The sequence below is a fragment of the Schistocerca nitens genome, chromosome 11, assembly GCF_023898315.1.
Source record: "Schistocerca nitens isolate TAMUIC-IGC-003100 chromosome 11, iqSchNite1.1, whole genome shotgun sequence".
NCBI classification, from domain to species: Eukaryota; Metazoa; Arthropoda; class Insecta; order Orthoptera; family Acrididae; genus Schistocerca; species Schistocerca nitens.
The window spans coordinates 108,673,027-108,695,878 of record NC_064624.1 but is presented as its reverse complement, the minus strand read 5'-3'; the positions used below and the strand labels follow the sequence as shown (position 1 = coordinate 108,695,878).

The 22,852-nt window shown below is 40.5% G+C and overlaps 1 protein-coding gene across 1 annotated transcript in view; it reads right to left on the bottom strand.

Moving 5' to 3' along the window:
- The window catches only part of LOC126213578 (E3 ubiquitin-protein ligase MIB2), a 233,694-nt gene that overhangs the window by 82,701 nt on the left and 128,141 nt on the right, over positions 1–22,852 (bottom strand). Inside the window, exons 10-11 of the mRNA XM_049941425.1 lie at positions 20,280–20,428; positions 1,403–1,559 (exon numbers count right to left, since the gene is read on the bottom strand). Coding sequence (XP_049797382.1) covers positions 1,403–1,559; positions 20,280–20,428 — 306 coding nt within the window. The remainder of the gene's footprint in view (positions 1–1,402; positions 1,560–20,279; positions 20,429–22,852) is intronic.

The following is a 22,852-nucleotide window of genomic DNA, read 5'->3' as shown; positions in this document are numbered from 1 at the left end:
CATTCAGCATCCATGTCTTCAACCTTTTCTCCTGTATATCTGTTGCCCTCCTTTTGATATCAATGACATAATATAGACATGAAAATTGTAACTAAAGATATCACAGTGGAATTTCCACACACAGGCCCATAGGGTCTATTTGGAAAGACAGGGAGAGGTTGTAGTAGTAGTAGTAGTTGTTGTTGTTGCTGCTGCTTGAGTACGTGGCAGCACAATGCACCTAATATGAAAAATGTATGTTTTTGGCGGTGTTTGGATACTTTGATCAAACACTGTAGGTGTCTGGATACTTTTGTTCATCTAGTTTCCACTTAACAGCACTCAGGAATCTCCAGAGGTATTTTTTAGCATTTTTGAGTAATGCTCATACTGCTTCAGAAAACTGATGTCCAGACACTGGCCTTCAAATCCTGTAGGGTCTCTTAGCGAGACATTTACAGTAAATGTAGCACTTGTAACGGTTCTTTATTTACGTGACCGTTACGGCACTCCAACCCCAGTTCTCGATACCAGTGATATCGTACTATTTTTCTGCGAAGTAACAGACATATTTTTGTGACAATATTCACATTCGGTTTTATTAATGTAAAGGTACTCCGATGTATCGATATATTACATTGATACGGTTCTCGTGTGTATTCATTTCTGTGAGACTGTCATCATCTTTGACTTACTCGTAACCATTTTGGCGTGAATGTGCACAGAGCAGTCTTTGTTTCACTTTGCAGAAGTTATGTTGTTATTTCGCTTTGTAAAAGAACATTCAAGTCTCGTGTTTGGTTAAAGTGGAAATTAAATATACGAAGATTGATACAAAACTGTTTTCTTGACGATGTGGCAATTAAGAAGAAGTATATGTGAATTTACAAGAAGTTTAATAAAAATGTGGATCGTGAACACCGAGTCAAAAATTATTTCTACCATACCGTTGATCTGACCTGGGATTGTTTGATCATTAAGAATTTCCTGAAAAACACATTTGTTAGGTCTTCAAATATTGCTAAAATACAGATCTGGACCTTCTAGCAGTCAAAGTGGAATCACCCTAGAATCGACAAGACGAGCCATAACAACTTCGACGAAATCTACACGGGAATCCACTCGAGATAAGTGCCAAAATTAATGACTTTTTTACAGTGACTTCATTATTTCCATTCTGACGATACCATCCACAGGCAATAACTTTGTCGTTGCCCGATAAAGCGAACATATGCTGCGTGAGCAACATCATTAATCTGATTTCTAACCTACTTTGCAAGTGGTGGTATTGTTAGACACTGAACACATTAAAGTGTGGAAAAAAATGCTGGAGACAGTGTTTGAGATTGTGTGTGAAGGCAGTTTTAGAGTATTTTGGCTGCCCTGATGACACTGGGAGTTGAGTGCAGCCCCTGACGCTCACCTGAATGTTGACATTGCAGCCTTTCTTCAGCAGCTCAGACACACACTGCACGTGTTGCTTGTTGACCGCTACGTGCAGCGCGGTGCAGTGACCTCTGTTCACGGCGTCGATGTCCGCGCCTCTCGACAGGAGCAGCTGCATTATCTCGGGCTGATTCCTGTAACACGTCATTACAATTGTACAGAGCTTTCCCTGTCGTACAGCGTACACCGATTCTAAGAAACGGGCCTCAAATACACACAGTTTCAGCCAGTACAGAATTTGTGACACAGAAGCAAAATATCAGATATTTCACGATCTCTCTCCCCTCGGAGGATTTCTACTCCCTCCCACCAGTTATGGATACATCTACATCTACATCCATACGATTACTCTGCAATTCACATTTAAGTGCTTGGCACAGGGTTCATCGAACCACAATCACACTCTCTCTCTACCATTCCACTCCCGAACAGCGCGCGGGAAAATCAAACACCTAAACCCTTCTGTTCGAGATCTGATTTCTCTTATTTTATTTTGATGATCATTCCTACCTATGTAAGGTTGGGCTCAACAAAATATTTTCGCATTCTGAAGAGAAAGTTTGTGACTGAAATTTCGTAAATAGATCTCGCCGTGACGAAAAACGTCTTTGCTTTAATGACTTCCGTCCCAACTCGCGTATCATATCTGCCACACTCTCCCCCCTATTATGTGATAACACAAAACCAGCTGCCCTTTTTTGCACCCTTTCGATGTCCTCCGCCAATCCCACCTGGTAAGGATCCCACACCGCGCAGCAATATTCTAACAGAGGAGTAAGCTGTCTCTTTAGTGGACTTATTGCATCTTCTAAGTGTCCTGCCAATGAAACGCAACCTTTGGCTCGCCTTCCCCACAATATTATCTATGTGGTCTTTCCAACTGAAGTTGTTCGTAATTTCAACACCCAGGTACTTAGTTGAATTGACAGCCTTGAGAATTGTACTATTTATCGAGTAATCAAATTCCGACGGTTTTCTTTTGGAACTCGTGTGGATCACCTCACACTTTTCATTATTTAGCGTCAACTGCCACCTACCACACCATACAGCAACCTTTTCTAAATCGCTTTCCAACTGATACTGGTCTTCGGATGACCTTACTAGACGGTAAATTACAGCATCATCTGCGAAAAACCTAAGAGAACTGCTCAGATTGTCACCCAGGTCATTTATATAGATCAGGAACAGCAGAGGTCCCAGGACGCTTCCCTGGGGAACACCCGATATCACTTCAGTTTTACTCGATGATTTGCCATCTATTACTACGAACTGTGACCTTCCTGACAGGAAATCACGAATCCAGTCACACAACTGAGACGATACCCCATAGGCCCGCAGCTTGATTAGAAGTCGCTTGTGAGGAACGGTATCAAAAGCTTTTCGGAAATCTAGAAATACGCAATCAACTTGAGATCCCCTGTCGATAGCGGCCATTACTTCGTGCGAATAAAGAGCTAGCTGCGTTGCACAAGAACGATGTTTTCTGAAACCGTGCTGATTACGTATCAATAGATCGTTCCCTTCGAGGTGATTCATGATGTTTGAATACAGTATATGCTCCAAAACCCTACTGCAAACCGATGTCAATGATATAGGTCTGTAGCCAAAGAACAAGTTCCAACCAGAGCAGGACCTGTGTAAGGACCTTTTTTCTTTTTTAAGATTAATAAAAAACCGAGCTTATCAAAACACGAGCAAATATCTATGCTGAAAATTACCTATTAATCAAAATTATGAAATATCATTAATAAAAAAATACAGATCTGAAAACCATTTTTTGAAGTAATGCTGAGGAAGTTAAAATACTAATAGAATACACATGAATGGACATAAACAAATGTGTTTTAACATCTCATTCTTGTTTCTTTCTTTTTAACTCGTTTTTTAAGTGACTTTCTTGGCTGTTTGGTACAGATTTTCTAACTCATTTTAAACTAACTTCCCATTGAGCCTGTTACTTGAAACTTTTACATAGCTTCGAACTGGATGACAGTGCAATATTAACTCACTTTCATATCTGGTGTGAGGCGGAGAGTACTTTGTTTTTCAGTCTGTGCCTGTTTCGTACAAATTTTGTAACCGATTTTAAACCAGCTTCCCAATGAGCAAGTTACTTGAAAATTCGAATATAACTCAGAACAGGATGACAATATAAAAATATCTGGTGTGTTGTGGAGGGTATCTTCTGTAATGCTGTTATTTTCCCCTTTTTCTATTTCACTTGTGAATGTTTCTCAGTAAGAACGATTGCTCGCAATCCTCTGTGTAGTCCCTGATGTCTCTAATTTTTACCTTCACAATATTATCACAAGATATACACAGGAGGAAGCAAAATATCAACTGATTCAGGTGATTTGAAACTGAAATAAACTTGTTATTTATGATTTGGCTCTATTTCAATTGCATAAAATGTTTGAAATCGATTGAAAAATTACAGAGACATAACTAAAAAGCAGAAAATAATTGTTTAGATAACTTTTAATACAACATTTTTAAAATGGACTAAGACGTATAAAATAATTCCTTCTAGCCCCCCGCACATGTTCCTAACCCAGTACAGATAGCACTGAAAATTTGTGCTTGTGATTTTTTGATAGCTTTGACGATACTTGTAAAATGAAGGTCATTTGAAAAGTTCTCGTAATCACCACGAGAGGTCAGCACTAGCACGAGTTGTTCACGTGATATTCATTGGACTGTTGGCTGTAAACATGTGTCACGTCAGTGGTCTCTGAAGAGAGCTGTGGCAGAGACGTGGCTCTGTTGTTGTTCCCGCGTAGTGATTTGAGAAGATGGAAAAAATAAATAAATAAATAAATAAATAAAATAAATAAAAAAATAAAAAAATAAAATAAATAAATTGAGATTCGAGCAGTGATTAAGTACTTTGTAAAGAAATGTATGAAAGCAAAGGACATTTGTGCCGATTTCCAGAATACACTGGGGGACTCTGTTCCTTCATATTCAACTGTTGCCAAGTAGACAAATGAATTTAAATTTTGTCTGGAGAGCAGAGATGGTGATCCGCACAGTGGTTGGCTGAGCTGTGTAACTACTCCAGAAATCATTGCAAAAGTGCACAAAATGGTCACGGAGGATTGTCGATTCAAAGTGAAATTGCTCGTGCCTGCCAGATGTCATCTGAAAGGGTATATCACATTTTAACTGAAGAATTAGAAATGAAAAAATTATCTGCAAGATGGGCGCTGTGAATATTGATGCTGGACCAAAAATGAACAAGAATGGACATATCGGAACAATGTTTGGCCCGTTTTAGGGGAAACGAACAAGTTTTTTGTGCCGGTTTGTGACCACAGATGAAACTTGGGTGCACCACTATACCCCAATGACAAACAACAGTTAAAGCAGTGGAAAAATGCTGATTCTCCGCGACCAAAGAAAGCTAAGATAATTCCTTCGGTGGGAAATGTAATGGCATCAGTGTTCTGGGATGTGAAGGAGGTTCTGTTTGTAGATTATCTCCCCACTGGGCAAACAATTAGTAGAGAATACTATGCTAACCTCCTGGACAAATTACAACAAAAGATACAAGAAAAAAGGACAGATTTAGCAAGGAAGAAAGTCATCTTCCATCAAGACAATGCACACGTGCCGTCGCCATGGCAAAATTACACGAACTAAGGTATGAGTTGCTGCCACACCCACCTTATTCGCCTGCATCAGACTTCCACCTCTTCCTAAAGCTGAATATTTTTCTTGGTGGACTAAGATTCACTTCAAATAAAGAATTGATAGCCAGAGTTGACTTTTGCAGGCCCGGAGGAAACTCGTTTTCGAGATGGGATCAAGGTACTGGAACATCGTTGGACCAAGTACATTAAAGTAGAAGGAGACTACATTGAAAAATAAAAAAAGGTTCAGTGATGTAAGTACTTTTTCTCTATTCCATTCTGAGAACTTTTCAAAATGCCCTCACATTTAAAACAACAAATGTGGGGACCATGCAATGGATAAATAATAAAGAGTGTAGACAGTAGCTGTCATTGAGAGAAATCACAGAACAGTTAAAAATATTATTTGTCAGTGCAATAAAGTTGTTAGTGACTTAGGTGAACTAGTCATGCATCAATTATCTATTGCATATGTCCTCAAACTTTCAGTTTAAATTTTACAAGTACTGTCATAGCTATTAAAAAAGTCACAAGCACAAATTTTCAGGACCATCTGAATAGAGTTAGGAATATGCAATGTGGCTAGGAGAGATTACTTTATACTTTTTAGACCATTTCAAAAACAAGGTATTTTAAAAAGTTTTTATTTACACAATTATTTAAAGATTGAGCCTGTAACTAAGCTTTCAGACAATATCCATCATTGGAGTGAACAAACAAAACACGCACAGTGTGTGTGTGTGTGTGTGTGTGTGTGTGTGTGTGTGTGTGAGCGCACAGAAAAGGAGGACATACTTTGAAGCTTGGCTAGATTATTCTGTTGTGGACTGACAAGAGCAGCCAGTCCACAATGAAGTAGCCGATAGGGCACGCGTCAACTCATGCCGTCTTGCGTTAAGTCTGAAACAGTATAGGTGATGAAAGCTATAAAGAAAAGAACGGAGCTTCTCATATACTTATCTTTAATGTTTTGTGTAGTACATCTCTAGGGTGAATACAAGTGAATCTCTCTCCAGATATGGTTAACTGCGCCTTGCTAGGTCGTAGCCATGGACTTAGCTGAAGGCTATTCTAACTGTCTCTCGGCAAATGAGAGGAAGGCTTCGTACGTCTAGTCGCTAGCTATGTCGTCCGTACAACTGGGCCGAGTTCTAGTCAGTGTCTCGAGACCTGCCGTGTGGTGGCGCTCGGTCTGTGATCACACAGAGGCGACACGCGGGTCTGACATGTACTACAGGACCGCGGCCGATTTAAGCTACCACCTAGCAAGTGTGGTGTCTGGCTGTGACACCACATATTCATCTTGTTTGTGGGTCGTTACTCAATGCATGTGTGCTCATTAGTTAACTCTGTGTCATCAACAGTTTATACTTCATCCAAGACTTTCCTGTAATGTATTCCCCACTTTTTTGTACTACATCTACAGATATGGAAATACGAAGATAAATAGAGGTAAGAAATTACACAAAATGCAATTAGTTTGTAATGACCCACTGGAGATCACAGGGACCTTATATGAAAATACTAAGAAAATATTCCCTAAAAGCAGCCAAAAATTTGTCAAGCGTTTGCTTTCCTCCTGTATATTCCAAGCTCTACCCTCCCTTACAGTTTCTGCCTTTACAACTCCCTCTCATTTGTAGAACTTACACCGTTCTGTCATAACAAATGCACTATCACCCTGTGTCTTCTCTCTGTTACCCCTGTTGAAACATTCCTTTCCTCGCTAATGCTGCAGAAAGCCACCTCGTTTCTCACCTTATCGGTCAACTTAATTTTGAACACTTTTCTGTAGCACTTCATCATTTAAAACGATTCCATTTTCTTCTTTTTTGCTTTTCCCGCAGTCCACAATTCACTTTAAGACAATGTTGTAGAATTACATTTTCAAAATATATTTTATTACTTAATGCATATGTCTGATACAAGTATACTTCTTTCGACAAGGAATGCCCTCTTAAGGTGCACCAGTTTTTCCTTCACTTAATTTACTACATTGCCCCCAATTTTGATGTCAAGTCCGTCACTAATCTCCTTTCTGCTGCTGCTCAATTCTTTCATATATCTTTCACTTACTTTCCATCTACAGGGTTATTACAAATGATTGAAGCGATTTCACAGCTCTACAATAACTTTATTATTTGAGATATTTCACAATGCTTTTCACACACATACAAAAACTCAAAAAGTTTTTTTAGGCATTCACAAATGTTCGATATGTCCCCCTTTAGTGATTCGGCAGACATCAAGCCGATAATCAAGTTCCTCCCACACTCGGCGCAGCATGTCCCCATCAATGAGCTCGAAAGCATCGTTGATGCGAGCTCGCAGTTCTGGCACATTTCTTGGTAGAGGAGGTTTAAACACTGAATCTTTCACATAACCCCACAGAAAGAGTGTGGAGGCCATGACATGAATTGCTGATCATGATCTCCACCACGACCGATCCATCGGTTTTCCAATCTCCCGTTTAAGAAATGCCGAACATCATGATGGAAGTGCGGTGGAGCACCATCCTGTTGAAAGATGAAGTCGGCACTGTCGGTCTCCAGTTGTGGCGTGAGCTAATTTTCCAGCATGTCCAGATATACGTGTCCTGTAACGTTTTTTTCGCAGAAGAAAAAGGGGCCGTAAACTTTAAACCGTGAGATTGCACAAAACACGTTAACTTTTGATGGATTGCGAATTTGCTGCACGAATGCGTGAGGATTCTCTACCGCCCAGATTCGCACATTGTGTCTGTTCACTTCACCATTAAGAAAAAATGTTGCTTCATCACTGAAAACAAGTTTTGCACTGAACGCATCCTCTTCCACGAGCTGTTGCAACGGCGCCGAAAATTCAAAGCGTTTGACTTTGTCATCGGGTGTCAGGGCTTGAAGCAATTGTAAACGGTAAGGCTTCTGCTTTAGCCTTTTCCGTAAGATTTTTCCAAACCGTCGGCTGTAGTACGTTTAGCTCCCTGCTTGCTTTATTCGTCGACTTCCGCGGGCTACGCGTGAAACTTGCCCACACGCGTTCAGCCCTTTCTTCGCTCACTGCAGGCCGACCCGTCGATTTCCCCTTACTGAGGCATCCAGAAGCTTTAAACTGCGCATACCATCGCCGAATGGAGTTAGCAGTTGGTGGATCTTTGTTGAACTTCGTCCTGAAGTGTCGCTGCACTGTTATGACTGACTGATGTGAGTGCATTTCAAGCACGGCATACACCTTCTCAGCTCCTGTCGCCATTTTGTCTCACTGCGCTCTCGAGCGCTCTGGCGGCAGAAACCTGAAATGCGGCTTTAGCCAAACAAAACTTTGAGTTTTTCTACGTATCTGTAGTGTGTCGTGACCATATGTCAATGAATGGAGCTACAGTGAATTTATGAAATCGCTTCAATCATTTGTAATAGCCCTGTATATAGTCATTACAGTAGATAGCAAGATGCTCCTCCTCATTCCTGATTTGAGAGTAGAACATTCTGACTCAGAGGCTGAAAAACTTGAATGTGTGATTACGTATTCTACCGTGTCTTCCTTCGTCGTCGGCGTTGCTGTTGCCGTGAGGCACCGTTATACCAAGTGGAAAGGCGCGTCAATCTTAGAGCATGAGATACGGTAACCTTAAGTCATTGACAACACACGACAGTATCGGTAGCACCTGATTCCAGAATAGCTGCAGTAATTAGGAGCTACATACAACCTCCTCTTGACCATGTCCCCAAAACTTAACTCATAATGAGATCCCCTCGAAGCAAATTGTCATAAAGATCATCTACAGAGGCTTCGTACAACGATAAGAAATGTTACAGTCTATGGAATAATAACAGATACGACCAAACTGTCTTGTTTCTTCTGTTTTATTTAACGTAACTTTGTTCACAGTTTTATTTCGCATTCACACCCTGATGTGGAGTATATGCGAGTGCCTGAACCCTAACTCCCAAGTTCCATCGAAACCCTTTGACGAACAGTTTACATTGCTCGACACCAACAGTCAATGATAATGATACAGTATTTTGTTATTGACTCTTCTAGTTTAGCCACCACCCTCCACGAATGTTTGTCAGGCGTAAGACAATTTCACACTTTTCTCTCCGATCCACTATTATTAAGAGTTCACGTAAAAGTTAACGTTTTTCTCCTTTTCATAAATTGGAGCCCGCTATCCGTGATATAATTAAATAAACGGTCTCATCCCTCGTGAGATGTGTACAGATTTATCCCGGAATTGACCGCCCTGTAGGTGTACTCAATTTAATGACCACACTTCGCTATCCACGATTTTGTGTAACTAATTGTCCTTTTGTTACTCTGATCGTATACCGTAGTTATTTAAAACTCGCCCCCTATATTTTTTCACAATGCACAATTAGCACTTCTTTACTTGTTTACTTCTAAGAGTAAACAAAAAAAATGACGCTGTATCATCGGCTTCGTCGATATAAAGCAAAACACCTCAATATGCCCAATTTTACCTCTTCTTATAGGATTGGCTACTTTACTTATTAATTTACTACATATTATTTCCAATAACACTAAAGAGGTATCGCCGTTATATTTTAATTGTATTCAAAAGCATGTTATTATTCTCATGACTGACCAAATCGTAACAAATCGCACGGCGTGCGTTTTTAACTATAGCTTTACACTCGCTCAGCCTATATGAATGATATGAATATAATAGAGGGAAACATTCCACGTGGGAAAAATATATCTAAAAACATAGATTCTGTAACTTACCAAACGAAAGCGTTGGTACGTTGATAGAAACAATAACAAACACAAGTTTCAAGCTTTCACAACCCATGGTTGCTTCATCAGGAAAGAGGGAAGGACAGGGAAAGACGAAAGGATGTGGGTTTTAAGGGAGAGGGTAAGGAGTCATTCCAATCCCGGGAGTGGAAAGACTTACCTTGGGAGGGGGAAGGGGGGGGGGGGGGGGAAGGGACAGGTATACACACACACACACACACACACACACACACACACACACACACACACTCACATAAAACCTCACATAACAGACACATGCAGACATATATGCCTTTACATATGTCTGCATGTGTCTCAGTCTTAAAGAATATAGCACCAAATTTATTTTTGTGCTTAGTTTTGCGTATGTACTCAATTTTCTAAGTTCTTTTGACTATCCCTAGTTAATATCTTTTACTATAGGGCAAAATAGGTAATTGTTTTGTGACTTAAATGCTATTGTCGACTTACAAACAATTATAAATTATGTACTAATTATAAACATTTGGAAGAAGAAATACTAGGATTCTTAAAGTATTTATTTGGCTTCATTCGAAAACGTATTAGCAAAGCCAGCCCTTATTTAATTCCACAGTAATTACTAGGTTTGTCAAAAGTATTGTTTGTATAACTATACCTGTTAATTTCATTATTTAATCAAATGATTCAGCCTAACCCTTGTAGAAGAAGAAACTGTTAACAAGAAGGAATTTATCTATATATTCAGTTAATTGAATGAGTTGTGTTTTGATTCTAAATTTCTGTAAATTAAACATCGTACAATGTACAGTTTCAGTACCTATTATTGTGAGTGTATATAAAGGCCCAATTTTTGGTCTTGAGACAGTCAGTACAAGGCCAATTTTCAGACGAGAAATCTGTATTGGTTAGATCAACAACAATGCATAAACTTAACCTTGAAATAAGTGCAACACAAATTGGCCATATATGAGGTATGTCCACAAAGTAAGTTCCGTTTGGTTATATAAAACAAACGTATACAGATACAGAAAAAAATATTTATTGTACAAAAACCTACAACTGTTAAACTACTTTTCTACATAGCTTCCGAAATTTTGTAGGCCCTTGTCACAGCGTGGCACAAGCTTTTGTATGCCTTCTCCATAGAAGGTTGCTGCCTGTGTATTCAACTGTGTGGTAACATGTTCTTTCAGCCCGTCTTTCTTAATGGTCTTGTAGTAACCACCTGCACTGATTGTTTGGCCTCGTGGTAATAAATCAATCAGTAAAATGCCTTTTCTGTCCCAAAAAACAGTGCACATGACTTTTCTAGGTGTCAAGATTTGCTTAGGCTTAACTTTCGTTGAGGATGAAATGTGCTTCCATTCCATTGACTGCCGTCTTGTTTCAGGGGTGATTTACGATACCCAAGTTTCATCCCCCGTGACTATCCGAGAAAGAAAACCACCGCCTTCTTCATTGTAGCGCGTAAAAACTGAAGTGCACTGCCCATCCATTGTTTTTTGTGTTGACCAGTAAGAATTTTGGGTACCCAATGTGAGCAAGGCTTCAAAATTTCAGTTTTTCAGTAATAATTTCATGCTCGGAACTGCGATCGTAGCACTGCCGTAGATAGAAATAGAAATGGAACTTACTTTGAGGACAACCCTCGTTTAAAACAATGACTGTCTGTTCAATAGTGTCACATGTACCGTGTTATTCTGCAAGAACTGTGTGATTAGGTTTTTACTGCTCATAGATGTTCAATGGTAAACTATTGTAGTAGCACACCGATGTTTGGCTGCAAACTATTAACGAGGCTTACCTGGCTATATAACTGTGTAATATTTTGGGGGGGGGGGGGGGGGGGTTGTGTACAGTGAAAGTAATGAACTGTGAAATGCAACTGTCCAGTTGTTGGCTACATCATTTACAGTAGTCAGTGTTGAACCTCCACCACCCATTTTTCAGCCAGTATAGCACCGCAATATGTTGACACCGAGGACTATCAACGAAGAAATAAAGCACGCGAACGTCACAGCGCATCGAGAAAATCGCAGCCTGCTCTATAGATGGGCACAGTCTTTTAACACAAAGCTGCGACCCGAGCTATGCTCAAGCTGGGTCTCCAAAAATGCAAACCGATGTTTAGCTTTCGTAGATTTAGAGAAAGCTTTAGACAATGCTGACTGGACTAGACACTCTAATTTTGAAAGTAGCAGGGATAAAATAAAGACATAAAAAGTTATCTACAGCTGGTAGTTTTAAGAGTCAGAGGGCCTGAAAGAGAAGCAGTAGTTTAGAACAGAGTGAGACAGGGCTGTCACCTCTGTGTGATATACTTGAGCTGTACACTAAACGAGAGGAAAGGAAACCGGGGAAAAAATGAGATATTCAGGGAGGAGAAACTGAAATTAAAACTTTTAGGTTTGCTGATGACATTGTAACTCTGTCAAAGATGGCAAAGGTATCATAAGAGTAGTTGAACGGAATGGATATTGCCTTCAAAAAGAGATTTAGTGTCAATGCACAGGTATGCGTTCCCCGCCCCCGTTACTGAGGTGCATAATACAGTGGTTACAATCAGAGATGGTGCTACAATAAAGACCAGATTTCGTTCTCTACGGTTTCTCAAAAAAGAAAGTGTACCAAGAAATGCTAACTTGTGTAAATATGACAAATAGCAAAACAACTATTTTCCCCTTCCATCGTGCATAACGATGACAGCTGCAAAATTACAAGAAGTTAAAAATCATAAAGTGAGTTACTTATCGTTGATCACTGCTAACAGTTAGTTATTGCATCGGGAAAAGGAGGAAATTTTAGTGATAGCAGAAGTACCCTCCACTACGTACTGCAAGACGTCTTGAGGAGAATAGGTGTGGAAAGCATCATATGAACTTGTAGAGGCAGCAATTGACAAACAAACACTGACACACATCCCTTACAAGGAGGGTCTATATATGCATCAAGCTCTTCAATTATGACATCTACCAGTGTAACATGTTTTTGGATAATTATTCTCAGTCTTGTATCAAATGAGGGTTTATCAAGTAGATATGTAAACAAGAAAATATTTCAGTAATATTTTGTCATACAATACAAATATGCTGTTGAAATTGGGGGTTCATACCTCATAAAAATGAGTCACCCCTTATGTGTCACTGACAATAGTGCAAAAAAAGTATTGCAATACTTTTTGTAGTTATAGTAAAAGCAGCTATAGCTAAAGATCACTTGCCCATCTCATTTACACTATTTATTCACGATTTTATAGGTTATTAAAAATAGTAAATGAACTACAGCTATAATACAGCTGCCTCCACCTCCCCCAGCTTAAAACATACCAAATATATGTAACTCTCAGGGGCTGACTGATGGAGTTCATAAGTTACCCCTGTGGGACTCAGGCAAAAGGAGGATATCCTAAGGGTGGAGGCAACAGGGGCAGTACTCTCATAAAATATCCATAGAATTACAACTGCTACACACATTTCAAAATTCATTTTTGACTGAATTCTTTGGCATCTGCTCCATTAGTATGTATAGATGTACAAATGTACAATGGAGTACACAAAAAAATTAATTACTTTTTTTCTTGGGGGGGGGGGGGGGGGGGGAGGGGGGGCATCGTGTTTAAGAGTTTTATAGTGGCGCATTTTGCCGTTATGATTACACAGAGCAAACAGTCCAGAGTCTGTAAGTGCCGCAGTCGTTGATGGAGGTCAGGACTAGTTTCGGCTCAGATTATAGTGAGACCTGTTTTGCGTGATTGACATTTTCTTAATGGCTGATTTTCATGAACAGTGTGCAGCAGTGAAATTCTGGGTTTTGCTCGGAAAGTAGTGGAACAGAAAAACTTGAAATCTAAAGAAACAGCAGACAAGGATGATGCTATGGGGAAAACTCAAGAGTTGGAATCATTTTCCCTCTTCAAAAACAATGAAATGTCAATCGATAACAAACCTCGTTCTGGTCATACTTCTGTGACCCAAACACATGAAAATGTAGAAAACATTTGTGCAATCATCAACTAAGATTGCTGATAGACCGCTGAAGAAATTTTGTAGCTGACTGAGGTTAGTGCAGCAAATTATGGCAGATTTGGAAAGGAAGAGGGTGATTGCCAAATTCATTCCTCGACTGCTTAAAAAAAAAAAAAAAAAAAAAAAAAAACAAGTTTGTGTGAAAGCATGATGTACTATGAAAGAACAGTCCCGAAATAATTCAAACTTTTTTTCAAAAATTAGCATAGATGACAAAACTTGGTGCTATGCTTACAATCCTGAACAAAAGTAATAATTAAGCCAGTGGAAAACTTCGAGTTTCCCTCACCCTGAGAGAGGTTGTCAGGTGAATCCAAACATTAAAAGAATGCCGATTTGTTTCCATTCAGAGTTTGTTCCACAGGTTCAGTTAGTTAACCAGGTTTTCTACTCTGAAGTTTTGAAAAGATTACATACACTTGTGTGGCAGAAGCAACCTGATTTGCGGCAGTCAGGTGACTGGATTTTCCAGCATGAGAATTCCCCTGCTCAAATAGCCCTCTCTGTATGACAATTCTTGACCAAAAATGGTATGACCCTTGTTCCACACCCTCCCATACTCACCGAACCTTGCCGTGTGTGCCCCTCCCCCCCCCCCCCCCCCCTTTTTCCCCAGAATGAAGAGAGACATGAAAGGAAAGTGTCAGTGACGTCATTAAAGTCATGCGATAATGATATGCAAATATACAGATAGTCATAGTATAAAAGGGTACTGCATTGGCACCGCTGTCATTTGTACTCAGGCAATTTGTGTGGGATGATATCCGATTATTCTCCAGCTTATGTTAACATCGGCGAATCAACTCGAGAATTCCACATCGTGAGGGGTGTTAAGCAGGGCGATCCCATCTCCCCAAAACTGTTCTTTGCTGCATTGGAAATGGCTATGTCAAAGTTGAGCTAGGAAGGTAAGGGAATTGGAATTAGAATTAATGGAGGAAGGCTTACCAACTTGAGATTTGCTGACGATATTGCCTTACTGGCCAAAGACTTCGCAGAGCTCCAAAACTCAGTTACAGATCTTGCGTCGGAATGTCAGCTGGTTGGCTTGAATGTGAACCTTTCCAAAACAAAAGTAATGTCCAACAAATGGGTCCCAACTCGAGATGTGAAAGTCAAGGACAGTCTATTAGAAGAGGTCAGTGAATATGTCTACCTCAGCCAGATTATAAATATGAAGGGAGACATAAGGCCAGAAATCTATCGACACATCAAGCTGTTACGGTACTTTGACTACCGCGCCTCTGCCAATACAAAGATATGATTTACGATCGCGCATGCAGAAGAGCGCTGTGCCAGCGACCGATTTTTATAAATAATTTTTTTTTTCTTTTTGCGTAGGTGTTTGTTTTTAATAACTAATTTAATACTCTCCCTCTCTCGTCTTCATACGAAAGACGTGTATTTTTTGGCACTGTATTAAATATGCTTTTAAGTGGAAATTAAAACTATATTAGGAAACGAAGTTATTTTAATAGTGATTCGAAATTGTTATCGCCAAAATTACAAATTAATCCTGACAGTGACAACTTAAAGAAATTTTCAACAGACGGAGAACAATGAAAACAGGTCATACTACAAGAAAATGAAGAAGACAGCCACGAAGACTATATTATAATAGATACTACGTTTCTAACAAAATTATAAGGTAAATTTCAACTAATTTCTGATGCTATTTCCGTACAGTCGCTTTTTGTAGTGTTGCCAACCCGGTCTGCCATGCACGGTCAAATTACAGCACTATCACAATCAGTAATACGAAGTCCGCCTCATCCGTAACTTATTCCATCAAAATTCAAAACCCAATCAGATTTTCTATTTTGTATTTTCACGGCAGAACTCTGAGGAAAAGAAACACTACAAAGCTTGGCTGGCAAGCATTTGGGAAGAATTCAACAGTATTCACATCATAAATGGCAGTAAATCTGAAGACAGCAGTATTTGATCAATGCATTATTCCTGTGATGACGTATGGCTGTGAGACATGGACACTGAACTCATTTACAAAAGGGAAACTTAGGACAGCACAGTGAGCCGTGGAGAGATCAATGCTGGGCTATACAAGAAAGGATAGGAAAAGGGCAGATGACATCCGGTCTGTGACGAAGGTTAACGACATCTTAGAGCAGGGGCGGGCAAACGTTGCACGCGGCTCATGAGCACACGGCGCTGCACGTGTGCTGCTCGCGTGCAATCGTCAAACGGGACAGTGACGACAGCCAGCAGGTTGCGGCAGTGTAGTGCCAGGCTAAGCTGCGGACGTTGATGCGAAGCGACCACTACATAATGAACGTTGTATTTCAAGAACCGGAAAATGCAGAGTGAATCAAGGAAATGGAGAAGTGGAGATTTGCTATCTTTTAAAAAGGAATGGGAGAATCATTTTTTCTTTGTGCAAAAACGTGAAAATTCGAAATTTATAATATGTGATAGTATTCTCGCTGGTCAGTGGAAGTTTAATATTGGACGCCATTATAAAAAATTTCAATATGTTCCCGTACTTAGTGCAATAAAAGAGGAATTTCTCAAGCGATTTGGGGATATATCATACTTATCCCAAGGTTTTGAATAGTTTTCGAGACAATTTGCTGTTTCTGTAGATGATATTCATCCCAGTTTGCAAATGGAATTAATAGATCTGCACTGTAGATTCTACAGCATAATTCTCGTCTGAGAGACAAGTTCCTTTTGGCAAGATATTTAATAGATATTTATCACGTCTTTCCACAGCAAGAGTTTCCTCGTCTCCATCGTGCAGCCGCGAAGATAATGTCAATGTTTGGCTCGACATACGTTTGTGAGAGATTTTTTCTGCTATGAAAATTAATAAGTCTCGGTTAAGAGCAAACATCAGTAATGAAAATTTACGTAGCTGTTTGCCTTTGTCTGTATGTAGAAATTTTGTTCCAGACATTAAACGTATTGTAAACTCCACCTGTGATACTTAAATAAAACGTATCATAGGTAATAGGTACTCTTTCAAACCACAATTTCTTTCAAGCAGCCGGCCTCAGTGGACGTGCGGTTCTAGGCACTGCAGTCCGGAACCGCGTGACTGCTACGATCGCAGGTTAGAATCCTGCCTCGGGCACGGATGTGTGCGATGTCCTTCGGTTAGTTAGGTTTAAGTAGTTCTAAGTTCTAGGGGACTGGTGACCTCAGATGTTAAGTCCCATAGTGCTCAGAGCCATTTGAACCATTTTTTTCAAGCACTCCTACTAACCTTATTCCTTCATTCAATAATGCAGGCCAGGAAACAAAACGCATTGCAGAGGAAGAAGCGGAGAGACGGTATGGTGGGGCGTGGAGAGAAGTGGGTGGCCAGCTTGCCCCTGTGTGCACGCAGAACACCTGTTAACTGCACACGTGCAAGTGCATCGCACACGTGCAGGATTCCTGCCCGCCCCTGTCTTAGAGACAGTAGGTTCCTCGAAATGGCAGTGGGCTGGCCACGTCACAAGAAGAAAAGACGACAGATGGACGAAGCTAGTACTGGAGCGGAGCCCGAGAGAGTACCGGAGGCCTGGAGGAAGACCACCAGACAGATGGGACAAAGACATAGAGAAGGTCGCTGGTAACACCTCGCAGAGAACTGCCCAAGACCGTCCCACTTGGAGAAGACTGCTGAAAGCCTACCTGAATCCACGACTCGAAGAGGCCACATCGTTTAATGATTGAATTGGCTGCTGCTGCTGCTGCTGCTGCTGCTGCTGATGATGATGATGATGATGATGATATCCGATGTGATTAGGGCCACACAATGGCAATTAATAGACTTTGAACATGGAATGGTAGTTGGAGCTAGACACAGGGGACATTCCATTTCGAAATCATTAGGGAATCCAATATTCAAATAGTGACAGTGTCCAGAGTGTGCTGAGAACAGTAAATTTCATGCATTACCTCTCACCATGGACAATGCAGTGGTGGATGGCCTTCACTTAATGACCAAGAGCAGCAGCATTTGCCTACAGTTGTCAGTGCTAACAGACTGACAACACTGCACGAAATCACTACAGAAATTAATGTTAGATGTACAACGAACATATTCGTCACAACAGTGGGGTTGAAATACAGTGTTAATGGGCTGTTAGAGCAGACTCACGAGAGTGCCTTTGCTAACACCACGACATGGCCTGCACCGCCTCTCCTGGGCATGTGACCGTATCCATTGGACCCCAAACAACTGGAAAACAGTGGTCTGCTCAGATGAGCCCTGACTTTGGTCGGTAAGAGCTGATAATAGGGTTGAAGTGCAGGACAGTATAACATAACAGGGCAGTATAACATTACAGGTCGGGATTAATCTATGAGATCTTGAATATCTTATTTGTATCTGTTGGGTTGGTATGGGGATATTGAGATTTGGGGGATTTCTTTATATAGTTTTGCACGATTGAGTCACGACGTTATGAAAAGCCGTGATTTAGTTACGTGCGATTTGCGATCTGTTGTGTGTTACTTTCCGATAATAAATCATATTTTTTTCTGATTACCGTTAAAATATGACGACGATAAATGTTAGAGATAATTTTGAATAATATTTTAATAACTATGTAAATTATGTGACGTCATTCGTTTACTCTTAAAAAAAAAAAAAGTGTGTTAATTGTGCGTTTACGGATGGTCAGTGTCAGGATGAGTGATTACAATTCCAGAATTAATTGACTGGACGAAGTTCAATTGCACACAATCGTGTAGGGCGAATTATGACCTTGAAATTGGTTGTAGATGTATGCACGTCAATTTCTTGACAGGCTAGTAAGCGGCGCGAGTGTGTCGCGGTATCAAGACTGCTTTCATGCCGCCGATGGTTTGCTGCTTTAAACTCGGGAAATTACAATTTACGCGAATTCTTAATTATCGCAAAAGGGTAGAATATTTGATGAGCCATTGTGGATGACGTAAATCTGGATAGGAAGATCATTTTCAAAATCCAATATAAATCCTGTTGATCAAAGTAGCCTAAGCTCATACGTGGTTATCAGCAGAAACTGTGTACTATTTTTCATGCACACGTTTACGCTCTACATCAAGGTGTGGACGATTTGTGGGCCTGAAATAAACATTTGAAAGCATTTGATTAAATAAAAGGAAAAATATAAATAAGTTTTTTTGTATTTTTTGTTATTTCATGAACAGTGATATTTTCTTATAGTGGTGTAGAGCCTTAACTATTATTAATATTGTGACTGACTGATCACAAGTGCTCTCGTTACAAGTCAAGTTTTGGGCCTGATTAAGAGTAGCTGGTTCTTAAAGTCTCAAAGGTTAAATGAAGAATAATATCACACTTGAATAACGCTGCTTCGAAACCCACTATCTTTATACTATATTTAGCTGGCTATTCCGGAATCAGGTGATACCGTGGTCGTGTAGTTGTGTGTTGTTGACAACAAATAGGTAAACACAAACAAAAACATAAAAATTTCTCTGATATCGACGAGGGAAACAAGAAACGACAACAACAACATACACGTATATATACACAAACGATATACGTGGCGCCCTACAATACAACAACAGAACGGACGTCACAATATAACAGACAAAGAAAGTCATGGACCCAGGTTGTCAACAAGATGCTGTGCAAGCTGCCGTGGCTCCAAAATAGTGTGGGCTGTGTTTAGATGGAACGGACTGGGTCATAGTTATATTCGGGTACTTGGAGACCGTTTGCAGCCATTCATAGACTTCATATTCCCAAACAATAATGGATTACGGATGACAATGCACCATGTCAACGGGCCACAATTGTTCGCGACTGGTTTGCAGAAAGTTGTGGGCAATTTGAGTGAACGATTTGGCTACCCAGATCACCTGACGCGAATCCCATCGAACGTTTACAGGACACAATCGAGAGGTCAGATTGTGCACAGTCCTGCACCGGCAACACTTTTGCAATTACAAATGGCTACGGAGGCAGTATGGCTCAATATTCTGCAGGGTACATCCAACAACTTGTCCAATCGGCACCACATCCAGTTGCTGCACTACACCGGGCAAACGGTGGTCTGACAAGATATTACGAGGTAGCCCGTGACTCTGGTCATCTCCATTTCATCCATCATCAGTTATTGTGTCACCCGACAGCAAAATTCAACTACTACTTTTGGTGTCTTATTTTCTGCTCTAATTATATCAGTATCAGCCGATTTAATTCAAGAACATTACAGAACCCTCATTTTACTTTTCTTGATATTCGCCTTACAACCTCTGTCCACAACATGCCCATTTCATTCAATCGAACTTCAAAATCCTTTACCATCTGACAGAATTGTAATGTCATCAGCAAGCTTTTACTCCTTCCTGCACTTTACTCCCATTTCTGAATTTCTCCTGAGATTTCTTTACAGCTTACTAAATGTACAGGTAGAATAACACGGGACATAGGTTACAACACTGTCTCTGTTCCGTATCAATTACTGCTTCCATCTCACATCAAAGTACTTCCTTCATCGACAGCAGCAGCACTGACCCAAATGCCGCGTAGTGGAGCGCGGTGTCACCCTCGTCGTCCGGCAGCACGAGCGACGCCCCCGCGTCCAGTAGCATCGTCACCAGCTCCGTGTGGCCCTGGTGACACGCGACCTGCAGGCACGTCTTGCCGCCGCTCTTGCCGTCCACCTGAGACATATTACTGCCGTTAAAACTCTGCACACCCAGCAGTATACACACAATATTGCTCTGTGTAACTCATTTGACTGTGGTGGACTGTGTAATGAAACTGTTTGACAGTACAAAAAAAAAAAAAAAAAAAAAAAAAAGAGTATTTGTTTAATTTACAACACAATCCAATAGAGCTTCACATATAATTTCTTTTCACATCTACATTCATAACTTAAATGGCATACAGACTAAGCAGAGATGTGGTTCAAATGGCTCTCAGCACTATGGGACTTAACATCTGAGGTCATTAGTCCCCTAGAACTAAGAACTACTTAAACCTAACTAACCTAAGGACATCACACACATTAGTGCCCGAGGCAGGATTCGATCCTGCGACTGTAGCGGTCGTGCGGTTCCGGACTGAAGCACCTAGAACCGCTCGGCCACTCCGGCCGGCAAGCAAAGATGTGTATCAATGTGAAATACATATATAAATTGTACCTGCACTCTAGTAACACTGGTTCGAGAACATTCAGCATACTTTTGCCTTGCATAATAATTAATTTATTTGGAAAATTTCTATGTTAAAATTAAATTTGGAATCGTTATTACTGATTACTGAAACATTTACTCAATAACAAAAAGAATGTGAAAAAGAGTGAACTTCCTTTATTGATGTCACGATTGCTATCTTCGATGTATTATCTTTGAAGTCAGTTTCTTAACAAGAAATAGTAGTTTTGTATAAAGCAAGCTCATGTACTGTATTATATTCTGGCACTCACACTGACTGGGTATGATCAGCAAAGAAGATCATTAATACAGTGAGGAAAAATGCAACAAGTTCATTTAATAATATATAAGGTGCAGTCAAATGAAAACAAGACAGATGGAAAAAAGCAAGTAAACTGTTTATTATTTCAATAACAATTGCCATATCTGTTAATACATTCATCACAGTGTGAGACAAGACAGACATTGCCCCTTGGTGGGAAAATGTTTGTGGTTGCCTACAGAAACACAGTTGTAAGCAGCTGTGCACCTCTCGGTCCGCAGCAAATTGATGGCCAACAAAAAGAGCTCCAAAAACGTGGAATTCACATGGGGAGAGATCAGGACTGGATGGAGGATGCGCAAGGGCTTCCCAGTGAAGCTACTGCAGCAAACAACAAGCACACCAAGTCTAAGAAAGTCATAATGACCTCCTCCTCTGACTGCAAGGGTCTACTGCTCATTGAAATTTCACAACGTGTCACAATTAATGCAGCAGTACGTAGACACCACGCAAAAATGGAGCACGCTATCAAGTCCGAACACCTGAGAATGTTTATGGCTAGCATCATTCTGTAGCTGAATAATGACCACCCACATGCTACCAAAGTTGTTTCAACAACACTGCTCAAGTTTTGCTTAATTTAATGCCGTGTGGCTAGAGCCTCCCGTCAGGTAGGCTTGTCACCTGGTGCAAGTCTTTTGAGGTGTGTCGATGGGGATGAGATGATGATGATGATTAGGACAACACAACGCCCAGTCCTGAGCAGAGAAAATCTCCGAACCAGCCGGCAATCGAACCCAGGCCTGTCGGTACGACAGTCCGTCGTGCCGACCACTCGACTACCGGGGGCGGACACAAGTTTCGCTGGGAATCCCTTACACGTCTTCCCTTCAGTCCCAGCCTCTCCCCGCGCAATTTCAATGATTTTGGAGCCCTAAGGAATGAAATTTGTAGCTGTCAATTTGCTTCATGCAAAGAGGTGCACACCTTGCTACAGCAAGCAAGAGGAAAGTTAGCACAAAATTTAATGTGGGCACGTTGCTCCTCTAATTCTGCCATCTCAAAAATTGCAAAATGTGTGACACTGTTCTACTCGATACAACACTGAACAATGACTAACTGACATACAACAATGAAACTTCTCTTTGTTACACATCAAACACAGGCATGTGCAGGGATGCCAACCGTATTTCACTCCAACAACCATTTGCATGAAATTACAAATTTTCTGTAATTTTTTGAACAGACCACGTACTGGGCAGCACCAAGCCACTCACCTATCCTGTAATGCATCCCAAGTGGAAGTGAAATAATCCAGCCGCAAATTGCAACAGCCACATGGCCAGAGAGATGACTCATATACAGGGTGAGTCACCTAACGTTACTGCTGGATATATTTCGTAAACCACATCAAATACTGACGAACCGATTCCACAGACCGAACGTGAGGAGAGGGGCTAGTGTAATTGGTTAATACAAACCATTAAAAAAATGCACGGAAGTATGTTTTTTAACACAAACCTACGTTTTTTTAAATGGAACCCCGTTAGTTTTGTTAACGCATCTGAACATATAAATAAATACGTAATCAGTGCCGTTTGTTGCATTGTAAAATGTTAATTACACCCAGAGATATTGTAACCTAAAGTTGACGCTTGAGTACCACT